The 21,726-nt window shown below is 34.3% G+C and overlaps 1 protein-coding gene across 8 annotated transcripts in view; it reads right to left on the bottom strand.

The window, feature by feature from the left end:
- The window catches only part of ATF2 (activating transcription factor 2), an 83,465-nt gene that overhangs the window by 19,066 nt on the left and 42,673 nt on the right, over positions 1-21,726 (bottom strand). For 7 of the 8 annotated variants that reach the window (XM_032855941.1, XM_032855940.1, XM_032855939.1 and 4 more), the window contains 4 exons: positions 18,436-18,614; positions 17,385-17,499; positions 15,419-15,505; positions 1,040-1,189 (listed from right to left, as the gene is read on the bottom strand). In XM_032855941.1, coding sequence (XP_032711832.1) covers positions 1,040-1,189; positions 15,419-15,505; positions 17,385-17,499; positions 18,436-18,614 — 531 coding nt within the window. Of the gene's footprint in view, positions 1-1,039; positions 1,190-15,418; positions 15,506-17,384; positions 17,500-18,431; positions 18,615-21,726 lie in introns of those variants that run through there. The other variant, XM_032855946.1, reaches the window with a different exon arrangement.

The raw sequence follows: 21,726 nt of genomic DNA on the forward strand, positions 1-21,726 counted from the left end.
CCTGAGTCAGTGTGCTAATCTCTGAATTATGACATTAAAACATACACACTTATTTTCCTTCTCTCTTGCTCCAAGTTGTTTAATGGATGACTACCACAACTACATTCCACTTTATTATTTATTTCTTTAAAGATTTTATTTATTTATTTGACAGAGAGACACAGTGAGAGAGGGAACATAAGCAGGAGAGTGGGAGAGGGAGAAGCAGGCTTCCCCACTGAGCAGGGAGCCCGATGTGGGACTCCTGGGATCATGACCTGGGGCCAAAGGCAGACACCTAACAACTAAGCCACCCAGGCCCACCTACATTCCACTTTATTCTAAGTTTTGTGAAGATAAAATACAATTATCTAAAAAGTTACAATTATGAGGCAACCTAAAACTTGCCATTTACCTGTTTCTTTAATTGCAAATTTTGCTTTTTAATGCCAATGCTAGTATTAAGTATCTTTAAGTACCTTTTATCTTAAAAGTTCTAGAGTTCTAAAACATTTAGCAGAAATACAGTAATTATTCATGTAGAAATGCACTATAGACATAACAGACATATCAGCCATCTAATATGCAGTCATAAACTGGAAATAAATGAAAAGGACCTCCAGCATAAACAGTTTCCATAAGGCATATATATCTGCTCCTTTGGCAATGTTTCTCAGATTTTAATCCAAGAATCATTTATATTAGTAATGTAATAAACACACACACGCACACATTATTTGCTGAATACAATCAACAAAAAAATGATTTAAAAAGTATCGATGGATATTTATGCCATGTCAGGCCAAAAAACACAAGACACCCACAGAAGCATTTACATGGTGTCTTGATCAGTAACAACTGCTTATCTTATTTATTTACTTATTTATTTTGGGGTATCAATACTTCTATACTGAACTACCTTTTCCCAAGGTTTCTGGTATATGTTTGAATTATGACCAGAAATAATTTTTTTCAAAGTATATATAATGGTCATTTAAATTACACTGTATTTGTTTCTTAAAGGATGATAAAGTACTAATGATAAAAACAACACACATACCGGAGTTTCTGTAGTGGATGTAGCTGGCTGTTGTAATGACTGTGGTCTTGATTCCTCTGACTGAGTTCTAACCAATCCGCTACCATGACCTTTGACAGTATCACCATTGGTAACTGGAGGATGTTGCTGGGTCAAAGCAGCTTTTAATCTCTGAAATGCAAACACCAATTAAAAAAGTTCGCTGCTTTCCACTCAATTCCAACTTCCAACATATTCTTTGATTAACAACAACAACAACAACAACAAAATATTTGTTAAGGAATGCAAGAATATATTTGGCTTTAAAATTAGTTTTACCATTACAAATAGTAAGATAAACACTTTGAGAAGCTTTCCTGAGTCTGTCTGGCACTACTAGAGGATTTTACACTTTGCTGTTCCCTAACAAATTTCGAGAAAAGAGTGAAAAATAAAAACACTGTTGACTGAAAATATTTAGCTCTGCTCAACTAAAATAAGCACACAAGTTAATTATGTACACTTTCACCTATTTTCTCCTACTTCATTCTTATATCTCCATCTTCCCAGGCCCCGCCTACATCTTAAACCTAAACCTCTTCACTATAAAACTTTAAATGCTCTTCAGTTCTGTGTTTTCACAGAAAATTTGCGCCCAACTGATCTCTGCTTGATAGTCTTATGTCAGTGCCTGTTTGGTCAACAACCTGATGTTGCATTTTTTTTAGGCCACTATATTAACTGTCAGACTGAACCTCCTCCTAGGACCTACAGTTAGGTTTGCCTCTGTTATGTCTTCCCTGTCTCCAGTAAGAAGATTTAGTTCCAAGTCTATCCCCTCTACTATGTTCCATTTGCCAGTTAACTGAATTGTTCCTGATCCACTGTCAGAGTATGAATAACCTAGTGTTAGGAGGAGGCCCTAAACATTTATGGGCTATCTCTTACTAAAGATGCAATTTGCATAAAGCTTATTATTCTACTAGCAAAAAGGTATATGTGAATAACTTATCTCCTCAAGTTAAGTTTTTTTTGGAGGGGGATGAGGGGAGGTAAGATTTTGAGTTAGTAAGCTCTTTCAAGAACAGAGATTGCCTTATCTTTCTCTGCACCACTTTTAAGCCAACTGATAAACTGATTTGCTACATAACTGAGCAACACATGTATTTGTTAACTGACAGAAATTGGATTCTTTGGCGAAAATGGCACAAGTGATATTTGGGGTAGTTTTTTGTTAAAAAATATATAAACATGTAATAATTAGCATAAGATAATCATAGTGTAATATCTTAGAAATGAAAGGGACCTGAAAGACCTGGGACTATTATTGCTGATATTGTTCTTAATAAATGAGATATAGTCCTTAAGCCCAAAATAAAGTTTCATCACAAAATTTGATACAGGTAGGAAAGAGAGAAGAGCTTCTGAAAGAGGCCCCCAGATGACATTAGTACAACTGCTTTCACTTACTTCAACTAAGAACTTGGAAAATTGTACAATTATCCCCAAATTTGTAATTTCTTTGATTTCATTTATGTATATCTCCTTACCATCTTTAAGTGATCCATACCCCTGAAAAACTAAAGCATACATGAAAAGGTCACTAACATTTCCCAAGGCAGTAACTATACCTAGACAAGTATTACTGGACATTTTCTCTCTACTGCTATTCATTGTAGATTCTGGGTATCATTTTAAAAATAAGTCAGTCAGTACAAGTTTATTGGGGTGCCTGGGTGGCTGAGTCAGTTAAGTGTCTGCTTTCAGCTCAGGTCATGATTCCAGGATCCTGGTACAGAGGACCTGCACTGGGCTCCCTGCTCAGCGGGGAGCCTGCCCTCCCCACCCCCACGTGTTCCCGCTCTCTCAAATATTAAAATATTTAAAAAAAATTTACTGAGGTATAAGTTACATATAAGTAAGAAGTCTTTTTTTGTGCAAAGCTCTAGAGTTTTAACAAGTGCATCGTGTTGTGTAACCACCCTACAATCAGGATACAGAACAGTGCTACTATTCCCTCGAATTCCCTTCTACTTCTCTCCTCTCAGCCCCGCCCCAGCCCCTAGAAACCACTAATCTGTTTTCTGATCCCCGAAGTTTTGCCTTTTCTAAAATGTCATATAAATGGAATTATACAATGTTAACAGCCTTTTGAATTTGGCTTCTTCCTTTTAGCATAATGCACTTGAAATTCATCCTTGTTATCAGTATTTTTTCAATGAGTTTCTACTGGGACAGTGCCCCTTCTTTAGAGATTAGGAAACCAGAGATCATTTGCCCAAGCTCACAGAAATAGCTAAGACGCAGGAAATTGAGACACTTATAACTGATGGGATAATATGGACATGTGTGGATTAAACTAAAGTTAGATAATGGATTAAAGGAGTAGTTGGCTGCAACCAGAACTACTACTTAGGCAAAGTGGTCAAAGAACTCAAAATAGAGTTTGAAAGTGCAGCTCATTATAAGCAGAACAAAGGAGGAAATCAGGGGAGGTGGTCAGTCTGCATAATTAAATCTTTTAAAAACAGCATGTTACACATCAAAATAAAGTAAACAGCATCCAGTCTATAGTGTTAGGTTACAGGGCTTTCACTTCTGGATATAAAATGTGCATAAATATAAGTAGCAGTTGAGATGTGAAGCTTAGTAAATTATGTGTTGATAAAACATTTTTAAGTCCTTAGGTAGAAAACACAGAACTGAAGAGCATTTAAAGTTTTATAGTGAAGAGCTTAACTCTTAGAATTAATGAAATATAGTAACTGCACATAGGGGAGTCTGAAGTACATAAACATCACTCTCTTGAATAATCTTTAGTAGGGCAAGTTACTACCTTATAGAGCACTTAAAAAGCAGCATCAGTATTCATTCATTATCCTCTCTTGACTGCCCTAGTGTATACGGTACTCACCCAGTGAGGAAGCTCTAATGTTTGCTCCATGCTGTTACATTGATTACAATGGGTCTGACTTAGAAAGTGTGCCACTGGGTACAAAATTTAAGAAAAAGATTTTCAAGGGTTAATTTACCCTGTTCTGAACTGCACATATATATGTATTTTAAAAAGCAGTAAAAAAATAGATATACACTAAAAAATTAAAAATGGGTTAGGTGAAAAAAAGATGTCACTAAATATGAGGATTCATGGAAATTTTATAATAAAAGGATATCTACAATCCACCCATATATATTTGTCAGAGACAGTTTAAAGAGCAACAAATAGTGTGGTTCAAAAATATCAATGAAAACATATATAAATACCATGGATATTTTTTTCCAATAGAATTCTGAAACTAGAAGATACACTGATGATCAATTAGTCCAATCAGCAGCTTACAGACAGACAAACTAAGGTCCAAAGAGTGAATGAAGTTACTTCCCAGAATCAAAGAGTAAGTTAGAAGTAGAGCAAGGATCAGACATTCTGCTAACTCCTAATTCATTGAACACATCTTTGAAGTTTTGCCAAACTAAAGCTTTTGCCTATATGAAGTATTCTAAGTATATCAGCAGTCAATAAGATATTTCTCTCCATACAGAAATTTAATATAATAAAAAGATTGAGATCCAAAATGTCTGTATTCCCAATATGTACAATAAAGCTTAAGCATAATTTTAATTTTAAACTACAGACATTATTGGAAAGAAAACTAAAATATCTTTATTACTATATTTCTAAGCAGACTAACGTTTTAATGTTTGGAATTAACTTTAGCAACGTAAAATTCAACTACTACATTGAAAACTTTTTTCTTAGATATAAACTGTGTCAGAGAATGAATAGTTCGTTGTGCTGACCGATACTACTTCCTCATTTTAAGAAGTAATCTGCTAAAAATAATTTGCTATTCAAACTCTAGGGTTATATTTCATACTCCTGAAAGCAAATTTTTATCACATCTGTCAGAACTTAGTAGGAACAAACTACTCCATCATAGTTCAAAGAAAAAACATAATGTTCTCTAGAAACAATTTATGAAAAAGTCAGATCCATATTTCATATGTGCCACAAAAGCTCATCAGAGTAATAACCCTCCTTCTCCTGGGTGTTATCCTACCATCTGCTGCTCTATTACTTATCTTTATTTTGCAACTAATTAACAGCATAATCTTCTAAATTCAGCAAGTTAATTATCATTATTGTGGTCTTTGCAGCATCATCAGTCCTCATGAAGCCTTGTCTCCCCACCCCCAGAGAACATATGAAAATGAAGTAGGTTGTGAGAGAGTCTGTTTCTTTGGAGTGGGCTCATTAGGTGTTTGCTGATTAGCCTGGCATGCAGAGGCAGGTCAGAAGAATTCTGCTGAACATGAGGTTCCACGCAGGGCCCAACTAAGTTAATGTAGGTTTCTGAACAGTTGCCAAGATGCCCTCTGTCAGCTCTCAGTAGAAACCCCCTGCAGAAAACTTACTGGCTACCCACTGTGTGCAAAGGTATTTCTCAGTTTGTCACACAAGACTTAAAGGAACGACTATGGAGAATGCTACCAAAATACTTTATTAAATCTTAACAAAACTCCTAGATGGTTAATATTTTCTTATTCAGACAAGTTGCTTTTTGATTACAAATATTACATAAGAAAGTTGTTACATTACAAGAGTAACACAGATGGAAACTATTGTTTACATGCTTAATGACAAAACCCCTAAACCTAAATTTGGTGAGGTCCATGGCAATTCTTTGGAAGACAGTAGATGCTAGGAATTTTTCTGTCGTATTAAGAAATACTACATAATCTTGTATTCATGGATCCTCACCTACACTTCTACCTGTTTGTCTACCTATAAGCACTAGACATCTGAAAATCAGGGTCCCATAAAAGCATCCCTGGTTATCTTAGGATACAAATAAGTTTCTCTTCAGCTATAGTGTAGTCATTCTTGTGTTCTAATGCCATTTCTCCTACATGACTTATTTTTTAATGTATCATTCACTGTATTTAATTTTAATTCCAGTGTAGTTAACAGACAGTAATATATTCATTTTAGGTGTACAATACAGTGATTCAACAATTCCATTTTTGCTCCGCGTTCATCTAGATAAGTGTACTCTCAATAGCCTTCACCTATTTCACCCTCTGCCCCTTCTCACTGGTAACCATTAGTTTGTTCCTTGTAGTTAAGAATCTGTTTTTGGGTTTGTCCTTTTTCTTTATTCATTTGTTTTGTTTCTTAAATTCCACATACGAGTGAAATCATACGGTGTTTGTCTTTCTCTTATATTGCTTAGCATTATATCCTCTAGATCTTTCATACTGTTGGAAAAGGTAAGATTTCATTCTTCTTATGGCTGAATAATATTCCATTGTATATACATACCATTTCTTTATCCATTCATCTACTGATGGGTACTTAGGCTGCTTCCATAATTTGGCTCTTGTAACAATAATGCTGCAATAAACAAAGGGGTGCATATATCCCTTTCAATTAGGGTTTCTGTATTTTTTTGGGTAAATGCTCAGTAGTGTGACTACTGGATCAAAGGGTAGTACTATTTTTAATTTTTTGAGGAACCTCCATACTGGCTTTTACAGCAGCTGCCCCAGCTTGCATTCCTGCCAACAATGCATGGGGTTGCCCTTTTCCCTACATTCTTGCCAACTTGTTTCTTGAGTTTTGGATTTTAGACCTTCTGACAGGTTTAAGGTGGTATCTCGTTTTGGTTTTGATTTGCATTTCCCTGATGATGAGTGACACTGAGTATCTTTTCATGTGTCTCTTGGCCATGTCTTCTTCAGAGAAATGTCTGTTTACATCTTCTTCCCATTTTTAAGCTGGATTATTGATTATTTGTCTTTTTTTGGTGTTGTGTAGGTTCTTGATATATTTTGGATGCCAAGCCTTTATCAGATCTGTCACTTGCAAATATTTTCTCCCAATCAGTAGGCTTTTTGTTTTGCTGGTTTTCTTTGATGTGCAGAAGGTTTAATTTTGATATAGTTCCAATAATTTATTTTTGCTTTTGTTTTCTCTAGCCTCAGGAAAATTTAGAAAGATGTCCTTACAGTTAATGTCCTAGAAATCACTGCCTGTGCTCTCTTCTAGGATTTTTATGGCTTCAACTCTCACATTGAGGACCTTAATCCATTTCGAGATTATTTTTATGTATGATGAAAGAAACTGGTCCAGTTTTGCCAGTATCATTTGTTGAAGAGACTTCTCCCCAATACATATTCTTGCCTCCTTTGTTGAAGAATAATTGACCATATAACTGTGGGTTTATTTCTGGGCTCTCCATTCTGTTCCATTGATCTGTTTACCTATTTCTGTGCCAGTACCACACTTTCTGATTACTATAGCTTTGTTATATAACTTCAAGTCTGGAATTACGCTACCTTCAGTTTTATTCTTTTTAAAAACTGCTTTGGCAGGATGCCTGGGTGGCTCAGTTGGGCTCCCTGCTCAGTGGGAAGCCTGCTTTTCCCTCTGCCTGTTGTTCCCTCTGCTTGTGTACTCTCTTTCTCTGACAAATAAATACATAATATATATATATATTTTTTTTTTTTTAATTTTTTTTTTTAAACTGCTTTGGGGCGCCTGGGTGGCTCAGTTGGTTTAGCGACTGCCTGCAGTTCAGGTCATGATCCTGAAGTCCTGGGACTGAGTCTCGCATCGGGCTCCCTGCTCAGCAGGGAGTCTGTTTCTCCCCCTGACCCTCTCAAGTAAATAAATACAATCTTTAAAACAAACAAACAAACAAACAAACAAACTGCTTTGGCTACTGGGGTCTTTTGTGGCTCCATAAAAATTTTAGGATTGTTTTGTTGTAGTTCCATGAAAAATGTTGCTGGTATTTTGACAGGGATTGAATTAAATCTGCATATTGCTTTGGGCAGTATAGACATTTTAACTGTAATTGTTTTTCCAATCATTGCATGAGCATGGAATGTCTTTCTGTTTGTTTGCACCATCTTCAATTTCTTCAGTGCTTTGTAGTTTTCAGAGTACAGGTCTTTCACCACTTTGGCTAAATTTATTCCTTGGTATTTCATTATTTTTGGAGTAACTGTAAATGGGATTTTTTTTTTTATTTTCTCTTCCTGCTGCTTCATTATTAGTATATAGAAATGCAATGGATTTTTGTACATTGATTTTGTATCCTGTGAACCCACTGAATTCATTCACTGGTTACAGCAGTTTTTTGGTGGAGTCTTTAGGGTTTTTTATATATAGCATCATGTCATCCACGAAGAGTGAAAAGTTTTACTTTCTTACTAATTTGGATGTCTTTTATTCCTTCCTCTTGTTTGACTGCTGTGATTAGGCCTTCTAGTACTGTGTTGAATAAAACTTGTCCTGTTCCTGACCTCAGAGGAAAACCTCCCTGTTTTTCACCATTATGATGTTAGCTGTGGATTTTTCATATAAGAACTGTATTATGTTAAGGTATGGTCCCTCTAAGCCTACTTTGTTGAGGGTTTTTATCACAAATCGATGTGGTCCTTTGTATATGCTTTTTCTGCATCTGTTGAAATGATCATATGGCTTTTATCCTTTCCTTTATTGATGTGATGTATCAAGCTGAATGATCTGCAAACGTTAAACCACCCTTGCATCCCTGGAATAAATCCCACTTGATCACAGTGACTGATTTTTTTTTTAATGTATTACTGAATTTGATTTGCTAACATTTTGTTGAGGATTTTTATGTTTATGTTTATCAGAGAGATCAGCCTGTAGTTCTCTTTTGCGTGTGTGTGTGTGTATGTGTGTGTGTGTGTGTGTGTGTGATGTCTTTACCTGGTTTTGGTAGCTGTGTGATACTGGCCTCCTAGAATGAATTTGGAAGTTTTCCTTCCTCTTTTATTTTTTGGAGAAGTTTGAGAAGAAAAGGTTTTAACTCTTCTTTAAATGTTTGGTAAAACTCATCTGTGAAGCTGTGTGGTCCTGGACTTTTGTTTGTTGGGAGTTATTTGATTACTGATTCAATTTCATTGCTGGTAATCAGTCTGTTCAAATTTTCTGTTGCTTTCTGATTTTTGGGCAGTTATGTTTCTAGGAATTTATCATTTCTTCTAGGTTGCCCAGTTTGTTGACATATAATTTTTCATAATGCTCTTAAAATCCTTTGTATTTCTGTGGTGTCAGTTATTTCTCTTTTGTTCCTGATTTTGAGTCTCCCCCTTCCCTTTTTGACGAGTCTGGCTACAGATTTATCAACTTTGTTGATCTTTTCAAAGGACTGGTTCCTGATTTCATTCATCTTTTTTTTTTTTTTATAGTTTCTATATCACTTATTTCAGCTCTAATCTTTTTATTTTCCTTTCTTCTGCTGGGTTTGGGTTTTGTTTGTTCTTTGTTTTCTAGCACCTATAGGAGTAAGGTTAGGTTATCTGAGATTTTTTTTGCTTCTTAATAGACAATATTGCTATAAACTTTCCTCTTAGAACTGCTTTTGCTGCTTCCCAAAGATTTTGGACCACTGCATTTTCATTTGTCTCCATGTACTTTTTTTTTTTTTTTTAACTTCCTCTTTGATTTGTTGGTTGACCCATTTGTTGTTTAGAAATATGTTATATTTGTGTTCTTTTCTGATTTTTTCTTGTGGTTGATTCCTAGTTTCATTACATTGTTGGAAAAGACTCATGGTGTAACTCTGATATTTTTGAATTTGAGACATATTTTGTAGCCTAATATATGATCTATTCTGTTCCAGTGCACTTGAAAAGAATGTGTATTCTATTTTATGATGGAATATTTTGAATATGTCTATTAAAATATCTGATCCAATGTATCATTCAAAGCCAGTTTCCTGATTTTTAGTTTAAATGATCTGTTCATCGATGTAAGTGGAGTGTTAAGAGTTCCCTACTATCACTGTATTACTATCAATTAGTTCCTTTATATTTGTTATTAATCATTTTATGTATTTGAGTGCTCCTATGCTTGGGTGCATAAGTATTTATAATGTTATGTCTTCTTGTTTAATCATTCCTTTAATGATTATATAACGTCCATATCTCTTGCTATAGTCTTTGTTTTAAAGTCCATTTTGTCTGATATAAGTATTGCTACCCCAGCATTCTTTTCACATCCATTTGCATGATAAACGTTTCTGCATCTCCTCCCTTTCAAACTGCATATGTCTTTAGGCCTGAAGTGAGTCTCTTGTAGGCAGCATATAGATTGGTCTTGTTTTTTAATCCATTCTGTCACCCTATTTCTTTGATTGGAGCATTTAGTCCATTTACATTCAGAATATTAACTGATAGATATGTATTTCCTGGCATTCTTTCATTTGTTTTGTTTTTGTAGATCTTTCGTTTCTTTCTTCCCTTGCTCTCTTCTCTCATCGTAAGTTGGCTTTCTTTAGTGATATACTTGGATTTCTTTCTCTCTTTTTTTGCATATCTACTACTGGTTTTTGATTTGTGGTTACCATTAGGTTTGTATATAACATCTTCTGAACCGCATGTCATTTTAGCAGATCACTATTTAGTATGTATGTCATTAAGAGATTATGATGATATTAGTCAAATAAATCCTTAGGAGAGATGAAGAATCAAATGGGGAGGATGTTTAAATATTTTTAAAGAGTTGAAAACAACAACAAAGCAAAATCCAACTCAAGCATGAAAGAAGAAATTGTAAGTTTTACTGGGATGGATGGCAGACTGGCAAACAGAAAAATTATTTAATGTGTAACATGAATCTAAGGGAGATGATCTGGGAATCACTCATTTGGAGAGCATGGATTTGGAGTCCTATCACTGATGGAGAAGAGTCAAGTCCTGTGATCATTTTTCTGGTCATTAAGAAACCTACATAGACACACTGGGATATGAGCCCAGTCTCAATTTCTTTAGTTGGGATGATATAATTATTTCCTCATTTGCTAAGCTTTTTTTTAGCTCCCTGGAGCTTATTAAGGACACTGACATTTTAATTCAGACTTAAAAAAAACATGTAGCTAAATTGTATTTTATGTCCTAGAAGTAATTAGAATAACTTGCCACAGAGTAACAGGTTACCCTTGAATTTCAATTTAAAACATTTAAGAGACCAATTTAGTCTAAGACTTCAGTTGGAAGAGCAAAGATAGTTTAACCAATCCTCTTAATACTAGACTGTTAAGAAACCAAGTCCCACTCGAAGTTTAATCAAACTTAAAAGTTATTAAAGTTTTTAGGGAAGTTTGTTAGATAATTGAGGGGCCTATAGAGAAAATGGGATATATTAAGTTTAAAATTAAGTTTAGCATGTTTAAGATTAACTATATTTGAAGACCTTTAAAAATAATCATCATATAACTGGATTTGTAAATTGGCCTTGAGAATTCAAGGAAGAATTAAGTTTTTTTTAATAAATCTAGTATTTTTTAAAAATTGTCCCTGAATAATTGTTTTTGTGCACAAAAGTTATCATCAAGGGCTCCAAAAACCAAAAACCAAAAATCACTGATATAATTCTAACTGTTGAAAAACATGACTAATGGCCTTAAAAAGGTAAAAAGAATTTTGATGATCGCCAGAACCATGTGCAAGAAAAATCTCAAGATTTAAGACCATGTCTGCTTAATTTCTTAGTACCTAAGAAATGTTCACTAAATAAGTAACGATCGAAAGAACTAATTGTTAAATGAGGCTAAGGCAAAATATATGAAGATGAATCAAACTACAAAAACTGAACTATTTTCAGGTTATTTCCTAATGTTAGTAGATTGGTTTCGTACTTAGAGCAATATGTAAGTACAGTTGATGACATGTAAGCACTGAAAATTCTAACAATAGTCAACAATGTTCATTTTACGTTATTAAGATAGGGGAAACAGACTACTAATATTTGATAAAAATATAAAACCAGGGTGCCTGGCTTGCTCGGCTGGCTAAGCATCTGCCTTAGGCTCAGTGATGATCCCAGGAGAGTCTGGGCTCCCTGCTCAGTGAAAGGCCTGTTTCTCCCTCTCCCTCCTGCTCTCCCTGTGTGAAATATTTAAAAATACATACCCACACAAACACGAAGCCAATGGTGAGATGTGAAATAATTTCTGTACCACAACAACCAAAAAAACCCAATTAATCAGAACTCCCTCAGCATTCCAGGCAATTGTTATTTTGTTACCAGTTCATGTTACCTGGATAGAATGGCAATGTCTATTTTCACAAAAGAGTCCAATAAGTATGATATATTAGAAAATGGAAACACAGGACAATCAATATACCAAAGGTGGTAAGTTCCCAAACCACAATGTCATTAAAATAGAAATCAGTAAGATAAAAAGAAAGCCTCCAGATATTTAGGAAATTATATACTTTTAAATAACCCACAGCTGAAAGAAGAAATCACAAAGGAAATTAGAAGATAAATGATAATGAAAATCTAGCATATCAAAACTTGTGAACAAAAAGAAATTTATAGTTTTAAATGCCTATATGGGAAAGGTAAAAAGATTTAATCAATAATCTAAGCTTCCACTTTCGCCAAAAAAACACAGGCAAATTAAACCCAATTAACCAGAAGGAAGTAAGTACTGGAGATAAAAGTAGCAATCAATGATAGCACAAATACACCATAAAAAAAATAAAGGCAAGCTACAGACTAAGAGAAAATATTTGTAAGATACATATAACAAAAATTTTGTATTTATTATATCTAAAGAATTCCTGTAACATAATGATAAGAGACAACCCAATTTAAAAAATCAGCAGAAGATACTAAAAAAGCATCTGGCAAAATCAGAAATGCAATTGAAACTATGAGATATTCCTACAAACTCCTAGAAATATCTATAATGAAAATGACAGACAACACTAAAGGCTGGCAAAAATGTGGGAACAACTAGAATTCCCATACTCTGCTTGTGAGAATGCTATCTCTGGCAAAGGGTCTGGCAATGTCTTACAAAGTTAAATGTATAACTACCTTCTCACTCAGCAATTCTACTCTTGAGTAGATAGACCAACTGAAAGTAAACATTCATAAAAAGAGTTATATAAAAATGTGCACAGCATCTTTATTCACAAAGCTCAATGCTGAAAACCATTCAGGTGTCCATGAACAAGAGAATGGATAAAGAAACTGTGGTAATTTGTACAATGGAGTATTACTCAGCAATAAAAAGAGGCAAATTATGATATACTCAACAACATGGATAAATCTCACAGACATATGGTTGGCTGGACTCAAGAATATATATTGATTCCATTTGTATGAAATTCTAGAACCAATTGCTGGTGACAAAGATCAGAAGAGCTGGGAAGGGAAATAAACTTTCTGGGTAGATATTAACATTCTATACCATGAGAACAGTGTGAGTTACATTAATACACTTATATATCAAAGTTAAGATTGGTTCATTTCAATGTATATAAATTTTACATTAAGAAGGGCCTATTAAAAAATAATTGAATTGGGTAGGGAATGATCTGAGGGATAGATAAAACAAGAATGGCAGTTATATTGCTAATAATTGAAGCTGATGATGGGTACATGGGGGTTCATTATACCGTAACTGTTTACTCTGTATATGTTTGAGATTTCCCATAATGAAAAGTTAAAGAAAAAAAGGAAATAGACTAATTTCTGAGTCTTTTTATTTAATTAAAACAGGACAATCTTATTTACTACCCCAATTAAAATAGGCAATCACCTAAATATGGTTATTTTACATTAGCAAAATTCTAATAATAAATTTAATTGGACTGTTAAATTTAAGTGGGGCAATCTATGACTCCCCATGCCTCCAACCAATGATTGTTCTCCATATATAAATTTATTAAAGTTATAGCTTTGATTTTTTTCTAATATAAAAGCACACAAAACACTTTTATTCTTGTTAATTTCCTGGTGACCTAAAAGGAAAAATTACTGAAGTATTAAGTTTAATAGTTTCTACAAATATCGCCTACTCTTCTTACAGTCCAAAGTATTTCTTTAATTCAAAAGGAACAAATCAGATTTGTTAGGAAAAAAATCCACTGAATATGTAGATGTATTTTTAGATGCAGTGTACAACTAATTTTTCACTAGTACAGTATGTTTAAAGTAGTAAGTGTAAAAAACATTCCCAATGAAGCTTTTCCGCTATTAACTGAAGAGGATTCATCTTAGTATTTCCAAAGCTTTGAGCTAAACATGTTGTTATGTGAAAAAAATTCCGGTTGGGTTTTCAAAAAGTTCTCTCCCCACAATCAATAACCAGCTAATTTTTATACTCCTCAACCATTGTTCATTCAGATGGTGTATTAAGTTTTATTGTTAAAGTCATTACACGCCAATTTTAGATTGATTATTTGCTATAATGGAGAACAGAGGTAAAAAAACTTAAAGCTTTGCAATATATAATAGTTTTTATACAAATTTATATTGGTAATAAAGCGCCTAGGACTGAACTTGAATAACAGCTGTCTAATAACTATCTATTGATTTTTCTAAGGATGCAGTCATCAGCTGATGTTAAGAAACCGTGAAGTGTGTGAGGCTATGGAAGGGAGAATTACATGGATTAAGGAGGAAAAAACAAACAAACAAACAAACAAACAAACAAAAACAGCAGTTTTAGGTTTTTTTACTAAGGAATTTGGCAGGTTTATGGAATCTGGGCTAAGAGAAACTCTAGAAATAAAAGTTTAATCTTTTTATTTTACAAATAAGGAAACTGAATCTCCTCAAAGTTAAAGTGGTTTGATTAAGAGTAGTGAATAGCAGAGTTAGGATTAAAATTAAAACACGTCTCCTGTCTCCTAATCTATAGCTCATCCCTTAAACAACACTAATTTCTTTTCTTTTTTTAAAGATTTTATTTATTCATTTGACAGACAGAAATCACAAGTAGACAGAGAAGCAGGCAGAGAGGAGGAGGAGGCAGGCTCCTTGCTGAGAAGACAGCCTGATGTGAGGCTCGATCCTAGTACCCTGGGATTATGAATTGAGCCGCAGGCAGAGGCTTTAACCCACTGAGCCACCCAGGCGCCCATCAACACTAATTTCTTAGTGTCAAAACACAACTCAAAAATGTAGTTTTTCTTTATACATTATGTGTAATATTTGCTAACTTGTATACGATTTCAGAATTCTTATTAACACTGTTAAACTAATTTGTGTCACTGTAAAACCCTCTGTACTGCCTTCAGATGATTACACCTAGTTTCAGCTGTAATATTCCTAGCCACCACCAGGAGGAGATTTTGTTTCAAAAGCTACAGCCCCCCGCCCCCCCCCCCAAAAAAAAAAGCTACAGACAAACCAATGACAAGAATTAGAACTTAACTTCCAAATCCATCCATTTATTTTAAAGTACCACTAACTAGTCACTAGCTAATGGAAACTTCTCCAAATTTTCTAGTTCTTTTATAGTGTGATACTTTCTAAAATTTTATAAAATGTGATCTATATTGTACATCTGAAGCAGGCTTTAATGGACAAACCAGTTTAAAAAGGGCTCAAGAAATGTGCAGAACAAGTAAAATCTTGCTTACCATTTTTGCTTCTGACTGTACTGGTTGAGGGGAGGAAGGACCTGGAATTCCTGGAACACTAGGCACCATGGTGACTGGTCGAACAAGCTATGCAAAACATATTAAAAAATAATTGCTAGAGAATATATTCAAAATGACTGTGCTGTATCTGCACAATGGCTATAAAAACCTCAGAGTTCAGAACCAGAAAACCTTAAATCCCTATTGATCTTATGTCCTGATTTATCCTTTAAAACTTGTCAATTTCTGAGACACTTCTCTAATCTTTAATTTTCACAATTGTTTAAATGGTTTCTTCTTACATAGGACTCATAATATTCAAAGTAATTGATCCAAATCTCCCAAAGATCTGTCACACTGCCATTTGGATGTGAAAGGAAAAAACATCAAAACTTGTGACAATGAGGCTTACAAATAACATCACAATGAATTTTGCTCTTCTAAAAAGTATATGTAATTTCTAAAATATATAAATCATGGTTCATTGATATATTAATATACTATATAATGATAAAGAACCCGGTTACCTTTAATAATTTCTCTAAAAATAATAGTCTGGAACAGACTTCTTCATTTTTTAAAAAACCTAATATTAACATTGAGTAATTATTATATAGCTAAATTATCTCTCCATTTTCATTTCAGTTTTTTTCATCACATTTACATTTAACAGGATAATCATATAATCTCAAATATAAGGGCAAGAATGTTTCCCTCTTCAAAAATATCCTAAAAAAGAGGAAGTGGTCACCTAATATCTGAGTCCTTATGAAGTCACTCAAGGCATTTTGAACAGCAAAGTTCTGTCTGAAGATGATACATTATTTTATAATTACTTCAAACAATCTAATTTTCAAAACTTAGGTTACTTGGAAGAATGTGTTAATAAGAAAGTAAATATTTCACATTAATTTTAATAATTTGTATGGGGATATAACCTCAAATTGTTGGAAGGTATTGCAGACAGACTTTTAAAAACAATTTTTAAGAGTGATACAATAAATGATTATATTGTACGGATCAGAAATATCTATGCATAAGGTAAAAAAAACAAACTTTTTTTATTACATGAATGAGTATCAAGGCTTGGGTGAATCTTCTAGGAAGATAGACTCAGGAAGTGTTATGTTGAAATTACTCAGGTGAAAATAAAAATAACGTGTTTTGGAAAATTGTGCTAGATGTTTTAATAAGTGATCCTAATGATAAAAACCTGAACAATGAAGACACATTTGAAGAGTCTGAATAAAATGGTTTTATGAAAAATAAGTAAAAAAAAGTATTATTTCTAACTTAATCAAAAGAATGTGCTTTTAAATATTCACTGAATTATTAAGTACTACAAGTAGATGTTTAACTTGTCTGTGACTTTCAAAATTTATATATTTAACATGCTCCTCAAGAAACTTTTCTTTTGGATCTTACATCTTGATTTATCTTTCAAAATGGTCAATTTCTCAGGGACATTTGTATTAGCAAAGTGAAGGACTACCTACTGTTTTAGTGTGTTTAGATTTTCACACGCCTGGGCTAGCAAAGAAATGCTGTAAACCCAACCTGACCATAAAAGCTCACAAAACAATTCCTATAATAATCAAAATATGGAGTTACTGGACATGTATTCTAGAATAAATACTTTCCTAAAGGACAAAAATTTGTGTTAATATTTGATTCTACAAATCTAGTCAAATTAAAATGTATTAAATAAGGATTAAATTTCTTAATATTAATAATACAAGGAAAACAAAATGGATGGAAAAACATTTTCTAACCAATTATGTTTGTCTTTAATAAAGAGGTAAGTAAATTCTACTATAAAAACGAGTAAATACTACTAACCACTAATAAGTTTTTTGTTGGATTCAGTTTCATAAACCAATCAAGCAGCCCTAGGTGTATTTTGTGATTACAAATGTCAGTTTTGGTATGAAGAAAAGATTTAAAAGAGTCTGAATCTCAAACTTACTGGGACTGCAGCTGGAACATGCACATTAGAACTTGTAATTGATGCAGGAATAGCAACAGGCATGGTCTGTCCATTAGGAAGATGCAATAGAAGAGGAAATGGGCCTGGTACAGGACTAAGAAAAACAGAAGAAGGAAAATTAAAGATAAGAAATCCTTATCAGTCATCTATAAAAATACAAGAGTATTTTTACTCCTATTATATCATTTTAAAATACATTTCCTAGCCACTGCAAAGCAAACTGTAAAATTTTACTATTTTTAATTGCATCTTAAATGTATAATGTATAAAGCAGTATGAAAAAAAACAACAGTGAAAAAAACAGGAAAAGTTATGGATTTACTTGGGACAATCTCCAATGTTAAATGAGAAATTTTTTTTTTTTTAATGAGAAAAATTTTTATCAGAAGCTCCTGAGGGGCATCTGACTGGCTCAGTCTGTGGAGCATGCGACTCTTGATCATGGGGTTATGAGTATGAGTCCCACACTGGGTGTAGAAATTATTTAAAAGTAAAATCTTAAGAAAAAAAAAAGCTTGAGAGATATGTGTAAGAACAGAAAGAAATGTCACCTGATGGGAGTAATTTTTGTATTTTGTGTGAAACAGCAGGAAAATAAGAGACCACCTTAAAATCACATTCAATGCTGATTTGTTTTTAAAATTAAATTTTAGTTGGGGTGCCTAGGTGGTTGAGTTGGTTAAGTGTATGACTCTTAGATTTTGGTTCAGGTCATGATTTCAGGGTTGTAAGATCAAACCTCACATCAGGCATCATGCTAAACATGAAGCCCGCTTAAGATTCTCTCTTCCTCTCCCTCTGCCCCTCCCCCTCAAATTAAATTTCAGATATTTATTTTCTAATCTACAATATTAGGAAAAAAAAAAAAAACCAACCTAGTACTTTTTCAAAGCATGCAGATTAACACACACACACACACACACACACACACCTAAGACCACATTTGAATAATTAAATGCCTGAAGAAAAATTCTGACAAGAAAAACTTAATTCATAAACAGTTCAATGACTGGCCCAAATCATCACTTACACAATTGGCCTGTTAGAGGATGGTGCCTGGGTGATTACAGTACTTGAGGTTGGTGAAGGTACTGCTTGCTGAATAATTACACTCGAATCAGAACTTGTAAGCAGCACATTGGGAACCTGTAATGATGCTGGACGAACAATAGCTGATGTGGGCTGTGCAGTTTGTGCCAATGGTATCTCCTATTTAATAATGAGACAGAGAAAGGGTGGGATTTAAAAATATAAGACAATCCATGTAACTTAGAGTGAACAGAATGTAACATACTTCTAAAAGCATCAACAGAATATCCTCCCCCAAAGTAAATTTTGGAAGTGGCTATAAAGTTTCAAACGCAATGTTCAATATTTTAATTTAAAAACATCAGAGTGCCGCCCACTCCTCAGTATAACTTGTTTTCCTATCAATCCAGAAATAGGCTGGGCAACTTGGCTCTGATTCCATGAGAATTTCTGTAAAAATATAATTCAGTCTCAGGGAATTATAGAGCTTAAAATTTAGGAGAGATTACCTAGTCCTACTCCATCATTATACTGTAAAAAGAGGAAACAGGTCCAGAGAGACTGGGTTTATGGTTGATACAAATTCAGTAACAGAAATGGTTAAAAAAGTTTTAACACAGTACAAATGTTTACTAATCTCAGGTAGCTACCATCCCCCACTACTCACTGTCTGTCAAATAAATAAATAAAACCTTTAAAATAAATAAATGAAAATAAATAAAGTAATCTATAGAAAATTAGAGATGAAGCAGAAACTCCAGTTAGAAGATAACTGTTAATAATCCACATAAAAGATGATGATGGTATGGAGTAAAGTAGTGACACTGAAGAATGAAGAAGATAAATTAAGGATAATTCAGGGGGTTTGTCTGATAAGATTTGCTGTTGCTTTGATGTGAAGAAAAAGAGGGGCACTTGGGTGGCTCAGTGGGTTAAGCATCTGACTTTGGCTTAGGTCATGATCTCAGAGTCCCGACATCAAGCCCTACATCAAGCTCCCCATTCAGCAGGGAGTCTGCTCGTTCCTCTCCCTCTGCTACCCCCCAGTTGTGATCTCTCTCTCTCAAGGAAATAAAATCTTTAAAAAAAGAAAGAGGAAAGGAATTAAGGATTCTTGGCTTGAGCAACTTGATGGGATGGAAAGAAAATTTACTGAGAGAAAGAATCAAGAGCTCTGACTTAGATATATTAAGATGGTTATTAGACATAGAAAGGGAAATGTCACAATGGGAGTCAGAGATGAATATGGAAATCCAGGAGATACCTTAGTTGATATAAGTTTGAGAACCATCAGCATGTAGTTGTTTTTATAAGTTATGAATGTAGATGAGATACCTAAGAAGAAAAGTGAGAAAGAGTAGTGAAGGAGGCCCAAACAGACTATGCCTTGCCCAGGGGGAGGATAGAGACAGGAATGCAGAAAGAATAATTATCCTTGAAATATGCTAAAGCAACAATGAAGAGGGGAAAACTGTTGAGTGTGAAGGGACTAGAAAGCTCTTTAGAAAAAAAGATACTTCTACCACAGAGTTAACAGCATTTCCTGTAACTGTGATAACACAGAAACAATCTTTATGTCCAAAAAGAACAGGATAATTTGATATATTAAGATAATGGTAAAAAACAAAACAAAACAAAAAAAAACAATTAAGGGGCGCCTGGGTGGCTCAGTGGGTTAAAGCCTCTGCTTTTGGCTCAGGTCATGATCCCAGGGTCCTGGGATCGAGCACCGCATCGGGCTCTCTGCTCAGCGGGGAGCCTGCTTCCTCCTCTCTCTCTGCCTACCTCTCTGCCTACTTGTGATCTCTGTCTGTCAAATAAATAAATAAAATCTTTAAAAAAAAAAATTAAAACTTAGTACTTTGGAAATTTTCTAAGGACATGGGAAGTGTTCATTAATGCTGAATGTCTAAAGCACAATATAAAAGTAAACTAGGATTGACCTGCCTGGCTGGTTCAGTTCGTAGAGTATGCGACTCTTGGTCTTGGGGTCATAAGTTCAAGCCCCACATTGGGTGTACCGCTTACTTAAAAATTTTTAATTTTTGTTTTAAATTAAAAAATAGGGGTGCCTGGGTGGCTCAGTTGGTAAGGGTCTACCTTTGGTTCAGGTCATGATCTTGAGGTTCTAGGGATCGAGCCCCACATCAGGCTCCCTGCTCAGCAGAGAGTCTGCTTCTCCCTCGTCCTCCACTTGTGCTTTGTCTCTCGCTTTCTCGCTCTCCAAAAAATAAATAAATAAAATCTTTAAAAAAATTAAAAAGTAAACTAGAATCTTTGAGTTTTTCTTTGTATCCATCTATCCTTCTAATGAAAATGCATGCATATATCTATGAAAAAATGTTTCAAAATATTAGTAATTTGTATCACTCAATTATGGGCTAACAGGTGGTTTTGCTTTTCTTCCTCATAATTTTTCTGTATTCTTAAAAGTTTTTATAATGAGACTCACTTCTATAATTAGGAAATGAGGTGAAAAAACCCACAAAAGATCTAAGGTCAAAGCATTTATTCCTAAGTAGATCGTTACTTTTTCTGCCTTACTTCTAGATTCCTTGCCATGACAGAAGTCCGTTAATTCATTTACGGTTTTAGAATATCATCATCTAGAAAAAGACACTGTCACTGCCTCTTCATTGTGCCACACACAGTGCCCCATGAGTTCACTGTAAGTGTTTATGAATAAAAAGTGATCAAGAAATACCCATGTGGCACCTAAGTGACTCAGCTGGTTAAGCATCCAATTCTTAGATTTCAGCTCAGGTCGTGATCCTCAGGGTTTTGAGATTGAGCCTGTTGTTAGGCTCTGCGCTGGGCATGGAGCCTGCTGAAGATTCTCTCTCTCCTCCTTCAGCCCCCTCCCCACTCCTCTCCCTCTTCCCCTCTCTTTAAAAAAAACAAAACAAAACAAAACAAAACAAAACACAATAATGGTTACTCAACACACACTATAGCCCAGGGGTCCCAAGTTACCAAGGTATTCAAGATCCAGGAATGAGGCCCTAAACCACCTACAAAAGGCTTATACTCAGATAGTATCATCATCATCTTAGTTGGTAATACCAAAGACCCATTGCTGATAATGAGTAACTATTCATTTAGCCCTTAAAAAGCCTAAACAACCCTGGTTCAAGCAATTTTTAGTTGTAAAGAAAAAGCTGTCACTATATAAAAGTGGCGAAGAATAAAATAGCAAAACCCAAAAACTAAATTCACTTTACAAATTCTTGTAGCCTTAAAAAAATAACTTTTATCTAAAATAACTGTTCTCCCCTATAATTTTTCTGTGTGT

Source organism: Lontra canadensis, unplaced genomic scaffold, assembly GCF_010015895.1.
Source record: "Lontra canadensis isolate GAN:19392208 unplaced genomic scaffold, GSC_riverotter_1.0 scaffold11, whole genome shotgun sequence".
Lineage (NCBI taxonomy): Eukaryota > Metazoa > Chordata > Mammalia > Carnivora > Mustelidae > Lontra > Lontra canadensis.